Source organism: Copadichromis virginalis, linkage group LG17 (assembly GCF_057382275.1).
Source record: "Copadichromis virginalis isolate Kocher_CV1m ecotype Utaka linkage group LG17, C_Virginalis_male_GT1.1, whole genome shotgun sequence".
Taxonomy (NCBI): domain Eukaryota; kingdom Metazoa; phylum Chordata; class Actinopteri; order Cichliformes; family Cichlidae; genus Copadichromis; species Copadichromis virginalis.
Window position 1 is genome coordinate 12,621,863 of NC_140634.1, and position 18,638 is coordinate 12,640,500.

At 41.5% G+C, this 18,638-nt stretch overlaps 1 protein-coding gene across 3 annotated transcripts in view; it reads left to right on the plus strand.

The window, feature by feature from the left end:
- Nucleotides 1-17,994, plus strand: part of nos1apa (nitric oxide synthase 1 (neuronal) adaptor protein a) — a 249,641-nt gene extending 231,647 nt beyond the window's left edge. For all 3 annotated transcript variants that reach the window (XM_085437187.1, XM_085437188.1, XM_085437189.1), the window contains exons 11-13: nucleotides 10,684-10,880; nucleotides 11,089-11,213; nucleotides 13,491-17,994. In XM_085437187.1, the coding sequence (XP_085293313.1) occupies nucleotides 10,684-10,880; nucleotides 11,089-11,213; nucleotides 13,491-14,130 (962 nt within the window). In that variant the 3' untranslated portion in view covers nucleotides 14,131-17,994. The remainder of the gene's footprint in view (nucleotides 1-10,683; nucleotides 10,881-11,088; nucleotides 11,214-13,490) is intronic.
- Nucleotides 17,995-18,638: the final 644 nt, after the last annotated feature.

Sequence of the window (18,638 nt, forward strand, 5' to 3'; positions counted from 1 at the left end):
TAAAATCGGGTGCATTTATTTTATTTAAAGGTACAATAGCAGACTTTTTGATCTCGTGAGAAAACAGCAAGATAACACTGTTGTATAAGAATATTTACAATGGAAGTGAAAAAGTAGAAAAAGACTCAAAGCAGCCTGAGAGCAGTCAGTGAGAGTTCAGTCTGAACAATCAGAAACTTCTTCCATTAATCCTCTCCTGCATTTGCCCCCTCATCATCAAAAGCAGACTTTTACCAGAGCCCCCTCGCTTTAATCATTCATGTTAAACTGACACCTAGTCATAAATTGATAAGCGGCTCTACCTTTTTCCGTTTCCTTAGCAGATTTTTTCCCCCTTGCTTTGAATTTGCATACGTGATTGGCCTCTCTTGTACTAATACTTTTCTCATATGTTAATGTAGCCAAGCGAGAGCTCTAATTTAATACATCAGCGATAATGACCCTGTCTGGCCTGAAGATTAGTATGTTTAGTGTTCAAGTGAGAGTGTTTCAGTTCACACATCCTTTCAGCCCTGCACGCATCTCTTTGCATATTCACAGCAGCTCACTGGGATGCAGCTTTGTCTGCTTCTCTCATCTCTCACTGAGCACTACTGATTTTTCAATCAAAATTCCAAAAAAGGTTGACTTGCTAGTCTCTCATGTTTTATTCACAGTAGAACAAAGAAAACATCAAATGTTTAAACTGAGAAAATGAAGATGTCTTCAAAACGTGGGACTAGAAGCAGCAAAGAGCTGGAAAAGCAGTATTACATTAAAGAGCTGAAAGAACATTTTGTAAATAGTTACGTTAATTGGCAACAGGTCAGTAATGTGACTGGGTATAAAAAGAGCAGAGGTTCATCTGCATCTACAAATTATTCCAGATATTTTAGAATAATGGTCCTCAACATAATATTGTGAAGATTTTGGTGTCATTATCTAGAGTACAAAATTCCATTAAAAGATTCTGAGAATCTGGAGAAATGGCTGTGTGCAAGGGACAAGGCTGAAAATCAGTATTGGATGCCTCTGATGTTTAAGCTTTCAGGAAACAGTGAACAAAAACAGAGCTCATTCTGTCATATATCATTACACGGGCTCAGTAACACTTCTAGAAATCACTGTCTGCGAATGCAGTTCACCGTGCCATCCACAGATTTGCGCGATGGGTTAAAGATCTATCATGCAAAGAAGAAGCCGACCGTAAAGGATACTGTGGGCTGACACATGTCAGGGTGTGAAATATACAAGAGCGTGTCTTTCCAACAGAGCCTGGAATGTTAGTGTCAGTGCAATGGGCAACAAGCAGATTTCTTCATATTTTGACTGGCCTTTACTCTTGTTGGAAAGCAGTTAAAATGTTTTAGTTTTTGGTAAATTTTTTCTTCCATATTAACATTGGGGGCTTCGGTCAAATTCTCTCAGTGAAGAGGAGAAAAGGCTCTGAGTTTGTGTGTCGCTGTGTGTCTGTGTTTCTGTGTGTGCTGTCTCTGACAGAAGTGGGTTACCCTCAGCTAAGAACAAAGCAGGGAGTTTGCCACTTTGATTGGTGATGCCAAAGCCAAGCTGGGATGATTACAAGCTCACAGGGAGCTCCCTGGGAGGCCAGCGAAAACTGATTTGGCCAATTACCAGTACCACATAATAAAAACTGTACTCAATAATCACATCATAATTCAGCATTACTACTTATTAAGATGGAAAAATGGACATTACCACAGAGACAAAAGCTTTAATCAAGATTTAAGGAGCTGAGGTGCTATTAAGCGTCAGAGGCAATTACACCTTGATTAAACACCAGATAGGTGAGTGACTGATTGAATATGAGTGATTAAACATGGTGCTGTAGATAGACTATGTAGGGACATTTGTTTTACAGAGGAAGTAGGAGTGAGGAAGTGAAGTTCAATGCTCGAATAAACATTTCTCAAAGCTGAGGTGTGAGTGCACTTGAAAGCTACTTTTTTCCCACTGGTGTAAAGGTTACCAGCACATAGCAAATACCTCTGCTGTTCCCAAATGCTGCTATTACCTGATTCCTGCTAAGACTATAACAAGTACAATCTTCCTGAGCCAAATCATGTGCTTTTCTTAAAAGGTATTGACAAAATGCGCTGCTTTTAAAAAGTGATGTTGCAGTTCAGTAAACAAGCAGGTCCTATTACAGCAAAGTGAGGTAAAAGCTTTTCACTGTATTAAGTGCATTCAGTAACAAAAGCACATGAGAAGCCAAGTAATTAACTTTATCTATAATGTATTTTTGATTAACCTATTACTCACCAACCAAAGTACACTCATGACATCACCCACTGGCTTTGACATTTTAAAGCCTCAAAGTGTTAAATGGGAATCAGTGGCGATTGATTGATTGGCTTATGGCCGGGGTGTCCAACTCCAGGCCTCAAGGACCAGTGTCCTGCAGGCTGGTCCTTGAGGCCCAGCATCACCCCAGTGATGCTTTCTAGTGAGCAAAATTTGTAGATGATTAACCAAACAGTCCCTATAAACACATTGTTTTTAATGTGATAGTCAATTATTTAGTACTTATTTTAGCTCTAAAAGCATCATTTGCTTGAAGGTGAAATGAAGAAACTTTATTTTACACTGTGCCCACTGACAGCTGGGACAGGCTCCAGCTCCCCTCCGACCCTGAATTGGCAAAACAGTTAAGAAAGTGGGTGTACATCTGGACCATGCTATCAGGAACACCCACACTCTGCCATTAATTCTTAACATCATTATTCCACCTGCACACAACATGGCTGTTTCCAGCTCTGCCAGCATGCAGCTTTGGAAAAATCCACAAGTTGTGTAAAGACAAATGTGAATACAAATCATTTTTGAGAACAGCCTAATCTAACTTGACGGCCACTGAACTGTCTGTGGACTCTCTGGCCACTCTCTTAAGGCGTCCTTTGTTCACACACACACAGATTGACCTACAGTCAGACTGTAAGATTGTAGATTGCAGAAGATTGCATGAGCGTTACGTTGGATTCAGCTTAGCATCCAAAGCGAGTACACGAGTGGGAGTGAGCTCTTTGGTTTTGTTGACTCCTTTGTTTGGTGCTCAGTAAATGTCTGTTTTTACTCCTGTTTCTTTCGTCACTCTCTTTCCTGCTTATTCTTCAGGGTGCAGGACTGATTGGATATCAAAAAAGCTATTTTAATTAGGTGGTATACATGAGGATGGGAGGGATTACACGTCGGATTACACATTAAAAATAGCCCCTTCCCACTTTGCACGCTTCCCTGTCTCTGTGTCTAATCTGGCTGTTGTCTGAATAATGCTGTTAATCCACAGCAGCTCCCGAAGAAACAAACAAAATCCTCATTTCAGTGTTAATGAACGATAATTATTACAGATGGAGTCCTTCAGGCGTGTTTGTAATTAAAAGACAACTCACACACACAAACGCAAGCGCACAAGGAGTAAACAAGTCAATATTGTGCACACTCCTCCAGAACTGAACAAACAGGCTGTGGGAGTTTTCTGACTTAAAGTAACTGGAGTGATTAACATTTATACCTTCTTCTTTTTTTTCCAGAATATGATTATTCTTAACCTCTGTCTGAAGACATCTCAGTTTTCAGTGCAGAGGAATTTGAAACATGGTGCCGCGTCTCTTCAGGGGAGTGCAGGAGGTAAAAGGGACAAGTGTTTGGTCCACTCATCCACACAGGCAGCAGCTGGAGCTGCAGCAGAGTCTCAAACAGCTCACAGAGGCAATTTACGGCACTTATGCTCTCTCCTTTCTGAGTCATACCTCCATCAAGGGTTTGCACATGCACAGTTTCAGATCAAGTCTGAATCAAAATGCAAACGGTCTTGAATAATTATCCACAAGCTGCTTTAAAGACAAGATGTTCTGCATAAAAGGACAGAGTACAGAGCCATAACAGCAACAATCTGAGGTATAAAAAGCACCTGTGCAGTTAGCTGTTGATTGACGGGGGCAGGACATATTTTTAATTAGATTGCTTGAATATAAACTGTGGTTGGGCACACACTTTCCCAGAATGGCAACTACACCTCAGTAAGTGCAGTAGAGCTGTTTGTTGGTAATACGGAGTCTAAACACAGTACCTGTGAAGGTTCTCTGTCATCCAGGTCATCGCAGTCTAAGGAGCTTAGAAAGAAAAGCGTCTGAATTTCTTTAAGTTGCTTGAGACTCGTGAAACTTGAAACTCTTTCAAGCAGCTTAAAGAAGTCAAGACGCTTTTCTTTCTAAGCTCCTTAGAATAAACACAGTATATTGATAATGCCTCAGTTAAGCAAAATGTAATGAGCTGTAATAGAATCTAGCTTGATCATTACCAAAAGAGCAGCTAGTGTTCATTGTCATTTTCAAAGCTCTGACACTATGCGTATAGACTCAATCAATTCTCTCCGTGTCTGTGTTTCAGTCACTGTTTTGTGTGAGATTTATTTGATCCTCTGTCAACCTCTCAGTTTCACAGTTCCACAGACGGGTATAAATTCAAACAATGAAATCACTCACTGCAGCTTAGGTTCCACATTAATTCAACACGCTGTAAGACTTCAGTGTGTCTAAGTTTACATTTAAACACTTTTGTTCAGGATTCTTTGAGTGTCTCTGTCGCTCTTTCATTGTTCTTATAACCACTGTATGCTTCCTGTGTTGGGCGTTGCCATTATCTCCAATCATTTTCAGCATCAGGCACTGAAAGTCTCTGCACCAGCATCTATTAATACTACAAAGCATGCAACTTGCAAATGCTGACAGTGCGTTATTCTAGTTATTATGCAGGAGCTTAACATGTTTCACTGAGCGCGCTGGAACATAAACACGTTGTGGCTCACACGAGTTTCATTCTAACTGTGGAATTCGGCCTGTGCTTTTTAATCTGTGGTTCACTTTTCAGACTGCACACTGAAACCACAGCAACTGGTAAAAGTTTGAAACTGGGACATCGCGTCATTGTTGTGGTTTTAACATCTAAGTTGCACTACTTGTCTAATTCTAAGGCTTCAGTAGGCTAGATTTGTAGGATAGAAATACACCTGTGTGACCTTATATGAGATCACACAGGGGCTGAGGCACAGAAGCCCATCCGTGAGAGGCCAAATGAAATTCTCGGTTAAGAGGCTGGAAGTAAATCTCAATACAGGGAATGACAAATCAAACAGAACAGCTCGTAAGCTGCTGTGAATGAGCGTCCTGTCAGGAGGAAGTTGGACTCACTGAAATCTGCCAGTTTGCTGGTAATGAAGGAAGTGCCTTTTATTTGTTATTGAAACCCTCCATCCATATTTTTGTTCATTTATTCAGTTCAGGGTCGCGGTGGGGCTGGAGCCCATCCATGTCCATGTCACAGGGCGCTGTGCCAGTGTACACCCTCAACATCTGTTTCAGAGCCAACACGTAGACCATTCATGCTTACCTTCCTATAGTCAGTTGCACCAGTTAATCTAACCCCATGCATGTCTGTGGACTGTGGGGAGCACCCAGGGAGACGGCGCTAACCACCACACCGCTGCGTCTCCCCATGATTGAAACCACCTAAGCAAAAGAATTTGCTTTTTAATGTGGGCTTCACGGAGGTTGCTTTGAATTTAGATTTTTGCTGGGAATCTGTGTAGAGCCTACGACATAACCAATGCAAGAGGCCGACATCATTGCCCGCATTCATGCTCGTGCTGCTGTGTTACTGTATGTGTTGATTACCTTGTAGTCATCTTCCATGTTTTCTATGCGGTGTAAACTGATAGCAAGAGCTTCCCACTGTTGCCAAGTACTTGTTGGAGATCATCTGACTGTTGAGGTTTGCTCTGTATTATTGTAGTGTCTTTACCTTACAATATAAACTGCCTTGAGGTGACTGTTGTGATTTGGCACAATATAAGTTGAATTGAATTGGATTTGTGAGTCCATCTATTGATCATTTTTTTCTCATATTGAGATGACGTTAGTCAGTCTCTCACTGATGAAAACTGAGAAGAGAAAGTTGGAAATGCACAAGCAGAATCACCAGGACTGAACAGGCCGGTCACTATAGCTGTGGGCCCTTCTTTGATTTCTTGGGAGATGCACGTCAGATTTTGGTGTAGGGTTTCAGAAGGGTTTGATTTTATGAGTAGAGATACAGAGACTGTGTGTCTGTGCGCTGTTTACATGTTGCTCTGACATTAGTTTAGTTGGTGTTTATTTTTCAAATCTTATTTTCTTCTAACTTTGAAAAGAATCCATCATGCAGACTGGATTTCTACCTGTGTGAGCCTTTGTTTTACCAGGGGAGCATGTCTCACAGCTGTATTAAGTTAAGTTGCTTTTGAATTCTTAAATATTTTCTTTTCAAAGTAGGATAAATGTTGTTGCTTTTTTGGTATAGAACTCAAATGGATCCAGTGTTGTTGAAACGTTACTTTCAAGCACAGGAATACTTGGAATGTAAGAGTTTGCGCACATCTTTGAGAATTTCCCTCAGTTCTTTTATGAATTCAGGTTCTCAGAATCTCTTGTCTCTTTGTGCAATCCCAGACTGGCTCCATGATGTTGAGATCAGAGCTCTGTGGGGATCATAGCATCTGTAGCAGGACTCCTTGTTCTTCACTTTTTATAACTGTGGCTGTATGTTTGGGCTCATTGTCCCACGGTACAAGGAATTTGGGACGATCAGAGTCCCTCTTGATGGTAGTGCATGATGACTACAAGTCTAAAAAATGCCTGGCATGGTATTGTACATTAAGATGGTGAATACACAAGGTTACGTTAGGTGTCACACTCCCAGAGGAAGCACAATGTGTAGTATTAAACTTAAGATAATAGATAATCATCTTATTTTTGGACTGTGATGTAAGTATGTTGGACTGTGGGAAATAGAGAGGTGCATGGTAAAATGATTCATATTTAATGAAAGCAGACACTTGTTTTGGAAGGTGATCAGAGATCCCATTTGTTTAGAGATAAGAGTGATTCCACCACTTTATTTTCCATTTAAAATGAAAATGGTATCACAAGGCCCCACAAAGAAACATGGGATGGATTTAACCAATGTATTGTAGTTAATCGTCCAGGCCTAGTGTTTGAAATATAACCACACTGCCATGTTGGGTTTTTTAAAAAATCTTTTTTTAGAAACTGGTTACCTTTCAAATAAGGTCACCTACATTTTCGTATCATCACTTCAGTCATCATTGCTGCTGATCCCAACCCTAACTCTAACTAGTGTTGTTCCCGGCAACTGTTCCTGGCAGTTTAATAGACAGTGACAAAAAATGTCTATTGTTTTTCTTCATTAATGAATCATAATTTAAATGCTGCTGTTTGGTATGTTGCATTATGCATTATAAACATTGCACATTATATGTGCAAAAAGGGAGAAGAAGGATGAAGAAGAGTCTCTCCAGAGTGTCCTGGGTCTACCCTGGGGTCTCTTCCTGGTAGGACATGCCCAATCGGAACACCTTACCCAGTAGGCAACCACTTGAACTGGTTCCTTTCAATGTGGAGGTATAAGGGCTCTACCCTAAGCCCGCCACCAACTGACTGAACTCCTCACTGTCTTTTCTGTCCGTTGTATCCACAATCGCATTCTTTTGCCTTTAAAACAACTAACAGTAATAATAACAATAATGAAAACATAGCTTTAAAGATTTATGGCCTTTCTCATAAACAATGCTCCTTCTGGTGGCAGATGCTCCATAACATTTAAGACACAGCAATTTACTGGGCATCAATCAAATGTTAAACGACTACCACGTCTGGTACCGACTAGTGCCAGTAGCAACAATTAGTCAACTAATCGCGTACATCCCTAATGAATATATTATTTTTACTTTCATAAAATTTTTCTCTCAAGTCTTGGCATTCAGGGAGCAAAGACTAACTATTCTAAATGACACACTCCAAAAGACATCCGCTTTGCCTTTCTCCAAAATGCAGAATTAGGATAAGGTTATCGCTGATAATGATTTAAAGCTTTTCAATCTAGGCTTTCCAAACAGGAGAAAATTCTATATAAAGAGGTTAAAAAGGGATGGCCATTAATCTGACTCTGACCCTAGATGGGTTGCCTTTGACTGGGTGGATCAAACAGGTTATTTGTTTGTTTGGTGTGATGGATTGCTTTTTGAACATGGAGATGGATGGGAACGTCTATATATTTAATAAAAGCAGCTGCATATTTTGGAAGATGCGTGGAAGGTCACACATGTCCTCATTGTCCATTTAATATAAACTGCTGGCAGGAAATGCATTCATCCAGCACTACACTTAGAAATGCATTGCCAGTAATGTCCATGAAGACTAAATATCTTTTTGTTTTAAAACCTTTAAGTCTTTTGTGTTTCACTGATGGTATATTTAGCCAGGACGAGCTGACCTCTAGTCCCAGTGGAAATGCTGGCATTTTAACATAGCACAATGGAAAGCCTTTGAATTTGCATTCATTTTAGTGAGCCATAAAAGCAACAGAGGTTCAGAGCTGGCTCGGGGACTGTCCAGCAGTGAAATGCCCATAAATAGTGATGATTAACTGCATCTGTGTGTAAATGAGCCAGCCAGTGACACTCTGGCTCATTTTCAAACAGCGGGTTTCACCTTTTCACCATGCAGAGAGGAAACCTGCAAAAACATTTAACGTTGAGACTTACACATACATTTTTCAGAGTACAATGGAGGCTGTATCACAAACACCTCTCTTCCTGGTGCCCTTCACAGGCTACTGTGGGGTTACTACATTACAAGGTCTTTCCGTTGACTCTCCATTGCAAGGTAATGTAGAAGTGTGTGGCCTCATTGTCTGGTGGGATCAACAAGGATGTTTTTTGGCCAATGGAACAGGAGACTATTGATCCAGAGATCACTTGATTACCTTGACAAACAGTCAGAAGATAAGAACAATGTTCGCAGGCAGGCCAAACATTCCAGAAAGATTCATAAATTAGCCTCCAATTTCATCACAGCTTTAATTAAGCAAATCTGTGCCAGTATACCATTTGTTAGCAATGTCAGGAACCTGTTTGTTATTTGTGGAAAAATGCTTAGTTGAATTATTTAAAGAAGTGTGTTTGTGGAACACAAAAGCATAAATTGCAGTCATGCCAATACACAGAAACTTAGAATGATGCACACATAATAAGCACTTATTTGGTGGCAGGAAGTGCAGAGTTATGGTTAGTGATGCTAATGACTTGCTCGCTGATGTACTGTATTAGCTAACTCTTAAAGAGCATTATTTTCTGCAATATTGTTTTTGTTAAGTATCACGTAAACCACTAACTGATTGCCTGTTGAACCAATTAAAGGTTTGAGATATATAACATCAGAAAATACTGAAATATTCTAATTTTCTAAGCCTGAGGTCGCATCGTCAGTTTGCTTATATTTACTGCTGCAAATGCTAAAGATATTTGAAAATCAGTGCAGTTAATATTGTGCAAATGTTTGGGCTGTTTCAGAAAACGGGCTGAACATTGCCACTTTCTTAAAAACACACAACTGCTGTGGCACCAGATATTTACAGACCAGGACTGTTGTTGTTTATTGGCTTTATTTTACCCACCAGGTGGCGCCAAAATAGTAAGATTATCTGTAAGGTTTCGATCGTACTTCCAAGTTTGACATTTCTTTTCTTTGCACTTTTCTTCTCTGCCTTCTGCGCGCTCTAAAGTACCAAAACGTATCCTTTTCTGTTCTTCACTTAGCTCTTTCTCTCTCCTTGAAGTCGATGCCTTCTGTATCCAGTTGATTCATAATATCAGATCACATTTCCTCTGGCCTTTTGTCTAATGGGCTTTTTGCAGATCTCCTGATTGGGATGGCAAGTGAAATATTTGTGTGTGTACAAGAGAAGTCAAGGTTACCCTTTGATACGCCATCTGATTCCAAATAGCTATATTTTCTCCACATTTATCTGATGAAGACAATGTACCTTTCAGATATGCGTACACAGCTGCAGCTGTGCTCTTTAGCTGTTGCCTTCCCCAAAGTGTCCCCTTGTAGCAGTACTGTATGACTAAGCAGAAACAGCTTGACTAGTACAATGATTGATATCTGATACTTTGTGTCTTACTGAATGCTTTCCGAGAACTATTTCTCTCCAAGAGGTAAGATCGTCTGTCTTAAGTGGACTGAACCTGAGCTGCCTTTTTGTTTTGTTTTGGGTTTTTTGCTTTTTCTCATCCTGTATTTTTCTGCTTGATCGTTCCCGCCTATGTTTGTGCATGTGTTGCTGCAGTGGTGTTATTTTGTTGTTGTATTGTTTTATGTATTATTCTGTGATATCAGTGGATCTACTACGCTTTGCCAGCTAGATCCCTCCCATGTAAATGCATTGTCATGAAAAACCTTTGAATCGTCGTGTTACAATGCAAAGCTGCAGAGCACGTCATAAGAACGTGACATGTTTGAAGAAACACTCTACAAAAGATGAATTTGGTTAGAAAAGTTTGCCCAGTAGTTTGGAAGGGGGAAAAAATAAAAGAACTTTTTAAAACACCAATCAGAAGTGTTCGTTTCAGTGGAATATTTCTTTGTTTTCTCTCAAGATCCAAGTTAGTGTATCCCAGAGTAAAAAATCCCACCAGTATTGCCTAAGACTTGAAAGGCCTGCAGCTTTGCAGCATGCTCTTTTAAAAGCAGACATGCTCTTTTTTTGAAGTCCTACTGTGTATTCACCTACCCCTCTCTCTCTCCCTTTCTGCTCTTTCCCTCTCCATTTTTCTTTTGTGAACAGTTGATCAAAGTATGTTTGAGAACTCCATTGCGCAGCAGCAGAGTCCCCAGACCTCGAGGCCAGGGCCGTCCTCGACCCGGCGCGCCGCGGCGACGACTAATTCCAACCCGGGGTCCAGCTGCGTGGACTCGCCCTCCTCTGGAGGACAGCAGAGGCTGAAAAATGCCATTAACCTGGGCAAGGCAGTCGGGGCAAAGGTTAGTGCGACACAAGCAGAAACGGGACATTGAGCTCAGCAGGTCCTGTATTCTTTTACCCTTTGAAATAAGCTCATATAGTGTGACTTATTGAAAGGGACGCAGGTTTAAGCTCTTTTTATTCTTTCAGCTGAGCCGATAAACATTTGTATCAAAACTACCTGCAAAGGTTAAACCTTTCTCTCCTTCTCGTCTCGCCTTCTTTCAGGTCAATGACTTGCTAAGAAGAAAAGAGCCCAGCAACCTCGGAGACATTGGGGTCACGGAGGTCAACAAGAATGTTGGTGCAGTTTGGAGCTGCATGGAGCAACTCAGTGAGACTGCTGCCAGCAGGTATGCACCCTCATATCCACACACACATTCATACTTCATCTTAATACTGAGCAAACCGCTCCCCCCAAATAATTAACAGGCTTCTACGTCAAAAGATTTTAGGATGAATATGTGAAACTTGGAGGCCTTTCCACACGTCTAATTAATTAATAAACCCACTGAAAGACATTATCTTAATTTATTCAAAAATATTCCATTACCTATACTGAGCAGAGGACGTATCTATCACTGCAGAATTGGGCTGTGGGTCAGAAAAGGTGAATAATTTACGATTTTTCCTGTGAAATGTGGCTTTAAATTAATGATGATACATCAGAGGTGCCTGGGAGATGCCTGGAATTGAATAAGCCAGTTTTTCACTTTGACGTTTTCAGTTTCAGGGGGTTTATTTTATTTTTTGTTTTTTTGAATATGCCGATTTGACATGTTTATGTACTCTCATAAACGTACTTTGGAGGATTTTTCGTCTGTTCTCCTGAAGATTGGCCGAGTAAAAGTCATTTTTCAGCCGCTCAGGTTCCATTTATCTCCATTCGCTGCACCCAGAACAGATTTAGCTTCATTTAGCAGCGATCTAAAGATTGTTCTGGACCACCAGCTGGTTCGGCAGACTTATAGCTGACTCACTTCTCATTTTTGAAACGTGAATGCATGCGATGAGGTGCGCAGGACCTTCCCCTGTTCCCCAGACAACGCAAGTCCTGCAAAGCCTCTGACCTCCTTAACAAGGTTTATGTTTTTTTCTTGGGTTTTTGATGTTAAAGATGCTGTTTTTGTGACAAAAAGGTGCATTTTCTGAGGACAGACAGCACAGCAGTGCTTATTGAACTGTCTCCACCTGTCAGCTGCAGTGAAAGGTCACACAACAGTAATAATTTGCCTTGGCCTCTAGCTACAGGATTACGTGCTGACGTCATCTGGAACAGCTTAAGAATTTAGAGTGTTTTTTGTAAACACGCTCACTCACTGAACTCAGTGAGGAGCTCCGAACACGAGCGAATGTAGGTTTAAGCTCTTGTAGCTTCTCTCCAGCCGCCTTCCTCCTCCGTCACTCAGCTTGTTCTTATTAGTAGGCAAGAGCAGCTTTGAAGTCTGAGTCATCCTGCCAGGTTTCATTCTTCTATCAGCTGAAGCGGCATGCAAACTTTGGATGGCTTTTGTTCGACAAAGTTTCATTCAGTTAAAATATGAAACAATTGGTGGTTCTTTGATGCAACAAACGCCCCCTGACAGGATTCTATTATTTTGCACAGCGGGGCCATCAGCCAATTAGCTGTCAATTTTTCTTGACATGTTTAGTCATAGTCCCGCCCACAGTTTTAATGTGTACCGACTGCAAAATCTGAAGTTCATTTTGCTGCGTTTTTTCTTTGCCTGAATAGTTTGTGCCTATTGTAAATCCAGCATTACATATGGGTTATGTATGGATTGCTTCCTTAGTTATTACAAACCCTAGCTTCAGTGTTTGTTCCTGTATGTAGGCTCTGTGACAGGTCATCTACTTTTATCTGCATCCAAATGCAGTTCTAGGATGTTTTACACAACATAACGTTGTTATGAAGGAGGAAACCATCTATCAGAGCCTAAATTGTTTTTGTAAAGCAACAGACAGTGCCCGAGAGAGGTGAAGAACAGTGCAGGCAGGGTGGAATGGGTGGAGACAAATGTCAGGGGCAATTTGTGACAGATGGATAGTGGTGAGAGTGAAAGGGAAGGTTTACATGATGGTAGTAGACCTGCTACACTATGATTTATGGTTTATAGAGGGTGCCACTGAAAGAGAGACTGAATCTGGAGGTGGCAGAGTTGAAGATTTCTGTTGGGAGAGAACAGGAAAGATCGAGCGGTATGAAGACAAAGTCAGAGAGGCAAGACTTAGATTGTTTGGACAAAGGATGTTGAAGATGAAGCTGCCAGGAAGGAGGAAAAGAGGAAAAGCGCAGGGAAGATTCATGGATGTAGTGAAGGAAGGCATGCAGAGGGATAGATGCTGGGGATAGGCTGAGAAGCAGGTTGATGATCTGCCATGACGACCACCAAGGGGAGTCATGAGGCTGTAAACATGCTGTTTAAGCTTGAACAGCTCTGGTCAATTCAAGCAGCTAAACTTCATCAGCATAAAATATGTTTAGGAATCGATTTCTTCTTTGTGGCAGCATATGGCAGAAGTTTCAACTGTAGTCACCACTTAAACGTTCTCTGTCTGTCTTTCGTTGCCTCCCTTAATCTCCATTTTCCCTTTTCTCCCCCTACCTTTATTCCTCTCTTCTATTCCAGCCACATCACCTCCTTTGACTCCTTCCCTCGGCTGGACCCTCCACCCCCATCGGGGAAGAAGCGCCTCCCTCGAGCACTGAAGACGACCCAGGACATGATGATCTCCTCTGACCCCGTGGTCTCCTCCCCCGACCCTGTGGATTCTTCCTCTTTCCCTTCCTCCCCTGAGAAGACATCCCCCATCACTCAGGAGGAGATAAGGAATGAGGAGGAGCAGCAACAGGGAAAGGAGGAGGAAAAGAGGCCATCGGGCCCAGCAGAGAGGAAACCCGGAGCTGATTCTGAGACAGCTGAGATCAATGACAACGTGGATACAGTGATAGGTGGAGAAGAGGATGGCGTAGAAGTGGGAAGCTCTGATGAAGGCATGGATGAACACAGGCTCCAGCTCCAGCTCTCTGTACCAGACCTCATCAATAAAGATCCCCCTCTGGAGTCCAAAGCCAAACAATGCGATATCTGGCAGAAGGCGCCGGGGCCAGACTCGCGGCTGGCTTCCACTCCCTGCTCGGGCAAAACTCCCTGCCGCATCAGCCTGGGCGAGGATGTCCTGCTGGGGAATGGCGCCCCCTGTAGCAAAGCCACTGGAGGGAGCACTGAAGACATGGAGCACCATCCAGACCTGCTGTCGTTTGAGTAACACACAGAGCTGCGGCCAAATAACCAGTTCAGTAGATTTCAAAAAGAATTTGAAGTTTTTCTCTTAGTGTCCATCCCAGAAATGTGTGTGGAGGTAATTCAAACAGACTGCAGCGAGTACTGCAAATCAAAAATTCACTGCCACTTTTCAATTTTTCAACTCGATCTTCTCTGGGCTTTACTTTAGGAAAAGAGAACACGTACTTCCAGAACCGAGGGCTCTTTATCTTTTTTTAATCTGATTTCCGGATGTGCGATTAGCTGAAAGGTCACGGTAATTACGCCTTGCTTTCTAACACGGCTGATCTGAGGTCAGCTGGGCGCTTCAAGAATCTTGTTAATGAATGAAAACAAAAACTGACCAGCATGAGACAATGAATGAGCAGCAACAGAGGAAATAAGCGGGACTCTTTTTTGTGCAGTTTTTTAATGCTTCTGATTTATTCACTGTGTATTTCTTATGTATATCAGGTGTCTAACATATCATGCCTTCCTCAGTAATGTAATGATGATGTAACAATGAATGTTTTAAGTGAGATGAAATATCCTTTAAATGGGCTAAAATGTTACAGACAGTTATTGGCAAGTGTAACCACAAACATTAAATTTTATATTATTTTATCAGTATTAAGATAAAACACTATTGTATTTAGCACCACGATATTTTCGCTCTATTTAAAGGGACATTTCATTGCATTTTTGGTATAAATCATACAAACGCTGCTGCAGCTCAAAGTTATACAGCAATATAATGTACATTTAGACTCATTTAACACAAAACTCAAGTGTTAGGAGTTAGGCGCAGGCTCGGGAAAAGAAGACGGAAGTGAGGGGTGGAGAGGCGGAAAGGATGTGAATGTGTAAGATGGAAAAGGTTAGCGAGGAATTTCCTTTCAGTTCAGTCGATATGAAATGTCACGCAGCACTTTCTACTGCAGGAGGGCGAAGCCTTTTGACCCTCAGCTTCACCCTAAAGAAATTATTCCTGTTCCTTCTTGAGCCAACCTGGAAGAGAACTTTCTCCAAAATGGATTTTTGGAACACACTTAAACTTTTGTTTCAGTTATATTTATATAGCGCCAAATCACAACAACAGTCACCTCGATGCGCTTTTTCTTGTAAGGTGAAGACCCTACAATTACAGAGAGAAATCCCAACAATCAGACGACATCTGATGAGAAAGCACTTGAGTGAGACGTAACGTCCGGCAGAACCAAGCTCGGGGAGGGGGGCGGGAATCCAAACCTACATGGCCCTGTGTAAAAAAGCGTTCGCCCCCTAAACCTAATAACTGGTTGGGCCACCCTTAGCAACAACAACTGCAATTAAGCGTTTGCAATAACTGGCAATGAGTCTTTTACAGCTCTGTGGAGGAATTTTGAACCACTCATCTTTGCAGAATTGTTGTGACTCAGCAACTGTTTGTACCATAAAAATTTGATTGCCTGGAAGGCGAAGGAGCTGTGTGTTTGGATCCAGGCTCATAATTTGACCATAACTGAAACACCAACATGATAAAGATTTCCAAAATCATCTTCCCGCTGTGGCTGAACTGAAAGCGAATTCCAGTGATCTCCACAAAATCCTGATGGAGAGTCGAAAGAGAGACGGGTGGAGGGACGGGCAGCTTTTGGAGGGAGGGCTGCTGGAAAGTTGTTTCTGAGCTGAGGAGGAGCAGGATAATTAGCTGTCAGCAGAAAGAGATGAAAGAGGTGCGTTTTTATTTGAGCAGATCATTAAGTGACAGACCAAAGACAGAAGCTCAGTCAGACATGCTGTTTTTTGTCACATTATTTTAGTGAGAAAGCAGGAGCGAAGATTTCTGCAGAAGAGAATCTCTCTCATTTACTTTCACTTCATCGGCTCTGGAAAAAAGAACCCAAAGCCTGTGTATTAATACCTTTGTCGTAGCAGTTCGCATTTGAAACTTTCTGACTCAGAAAGGGTTTTTTTTATCACTGTAAGAGTAGCACAATCAAGTTGCCATGGTTATTGTAGCACAAGCAAAGCTGTATTTTTATAACACTACTGTGTGAGCATCTGTTCTGCAGATCTGTGCGAGTGGATTAAAGTGGACTTTTGAACTGTGGAAAGTGAACACAAAGATCCCAATGCCCAGACACTGAAAAGAACCCATTTTCTGCGAGTGGCCTCAGTGAGTGACCTGCTGTCCTTGTAGGGATACACTAAAAATATCAAAGAGCTCCCAGAGGACAGCGAGACAGAGGCACAGCCAGCGTTGGTCATGGTCAGGTCGTGCCCGGCAGAATGAGAGGAATGTTGGAGCTAAAGAGAAATAGATAAAGGAAGCTTTGTCTCAGTCTGTCTCTCTCTGACTTGGTCTTACTGCCATCTACCACCACAATAAAGCAGCTGATGTCTCCCATTAAAGAGTTATTTCACCCAAGTCACAAAACATAATTGTCCCATTAGCTTTAACAAGCAACCTGCAAGACACTGTGGAGATTTTCTGCTGTTTTCAGCACCCAGAGCATTGCTCATGAAGTGAGAGTGGCAGATGACAGGTGGAAATGAAAAGTAGCTTTTTTTAAAAAAAAAAAGAAAAAGAAAAAAGAAAATGTGTAAACTGACCCTTTTAGGTAGATGCAAGAGTGAAAAAGTATCATTTACTATTACAAAAAAACATAACTACTGACAAACACTGGTGTACAGCATGAGCAGGGAAAATATAGCCACCATTATTAAAATGGGTTTCTTAAACCAAAGCAGTTTGTTATAGAGGATAGCTAAGGCTGATGATGTCAGATATCCCTAATATGGTCATTTAAGTCCCACCCACTTACTGTACAAACTTACTGTTTGTGAGAGGCAACCAGTCAGAAGGAATGTGGCTTAAAGTGAGGGGAGGGCTTGTGTTTGGCCTGATGAGCTGCACCAGCATGAGGTAAATGAGGATTTTCTTGAACAGCAAATATTACAAAACCTCTGAAGTAGAGTCCAAGAATATAAATCTGTTGTATGAAACGTGAGCAGAAGCCCTGCCCACTTTAAATGGCTCAGAAAAACTGAAATCTGTCAAGTAACGACCAAAACTCTTTTTTTTTTTTCATGTTTATGTAGAGCTCATCGGTCCCTAAATGAAACAAAAACCACCCTAAATTAAAAATTGTAACTTGTCGATGATAAGCCAAGTGTCTCTCAGCACGGAGATGAACCACTTATCAGAGAGGCTTTGATGTGATCTAACAAACACGCAGGAACGGATTGATAACAGCCACTCGGATTGAGTCAGAAGGTAAAAGCAATGCAACGCGATCATTAGTTCAGAGAATGCAAACGAGCAGCTTTACGAGGACACAAACACTAAAAAGCTGAATTCTTTTATTTGCTGATGAAGGAGGAGCAGTGTACTTTTTATGGAAATGTTGTAAGGCTATTTTTGAAAATTCTGTGAAAATGCTAATCACTTTGTTGCTCTAACAAATGAAGGAAAGAGATTTATTTTGAGGCAATCTGCGTTATTTAGCTGCTGCAGAATTTGATAAATGGAGAGGAAGAAAATGACCACCCTTTGTCTGTGACTTCGTGTCTTGCTTTTGTCTTTTCAACGCTGGTCGACATGATTTCAGCAGACATGATGAATGAAGGAAGCTGAGTGCTGCACGTGGAGGCTTTTTCAAAACAAGCCCGAAGACTGGGACCTTTTAGCAATTCTGCTTTAACTGTTGCAAATTATGTGACTGTCTCTTTTTTTATAATGAAAAATCAAAATGATTCAATAATTTTTTGCCTTTTATCCTCCTAATGTAGTTTTTTTTTTTTTTTTAAGTGGGGAAATAATTCCTCCAATGGCTGTAATCTTCTGAGAAAACCAATCTGAAAATAGACTTAATCATGAACCACTTTTTGTCTTCTGTGTCTTTTTCAAAGCTTAACAAGACCTTTTCTTCATCATTTGTTCTGGGAATAGTCTGTGTTTTGTCTTTCCTTCGGCTCACGCCTGCCACTCAGTGACTGCTTGCACAGAGCTCTCATCCTTATCAGTTCCATCAGTCAGCGTCGATGGGCCCCCGTGTGTCCTTACTCTGTTTGATGGATCATACGCTCTGAGAGGCGCGGCGGTGGCGGGGATTCTAGAGCGGAAACCGCTCTGATGTTTAATTCATCTATGTTTGTCCTAATTCGTGAAACTCCTGGTCACTGGCCACCCCTGGTGTAAACAACCGGTCAGCTCAGACGTGTGTGCAGGTCTTGTTGCTGTTTAATAATTCAGACGTGATGCACTTATTGATTTTCTACAAAAGAACCCAGACCTTCATGCATAATGAATCATCTAGGGCGCGAGATAGCTGGGTGCAGTTTCTCGACCCAACAAGTTTCTCTCTGCTGTGTCCTGCTGAGCTTCTCAGCTAGTTTTGTATAAGGAAGCGCCCCCAGCAGTATGAACGAAGGTCATGCTGCGGTTGTTCTCGAAAGATTAATTTTTATGTAGTTACTCAAACTGAGATTGAGCTGAGATACTCTGCATAGCTTGAGCTTATATTTCAC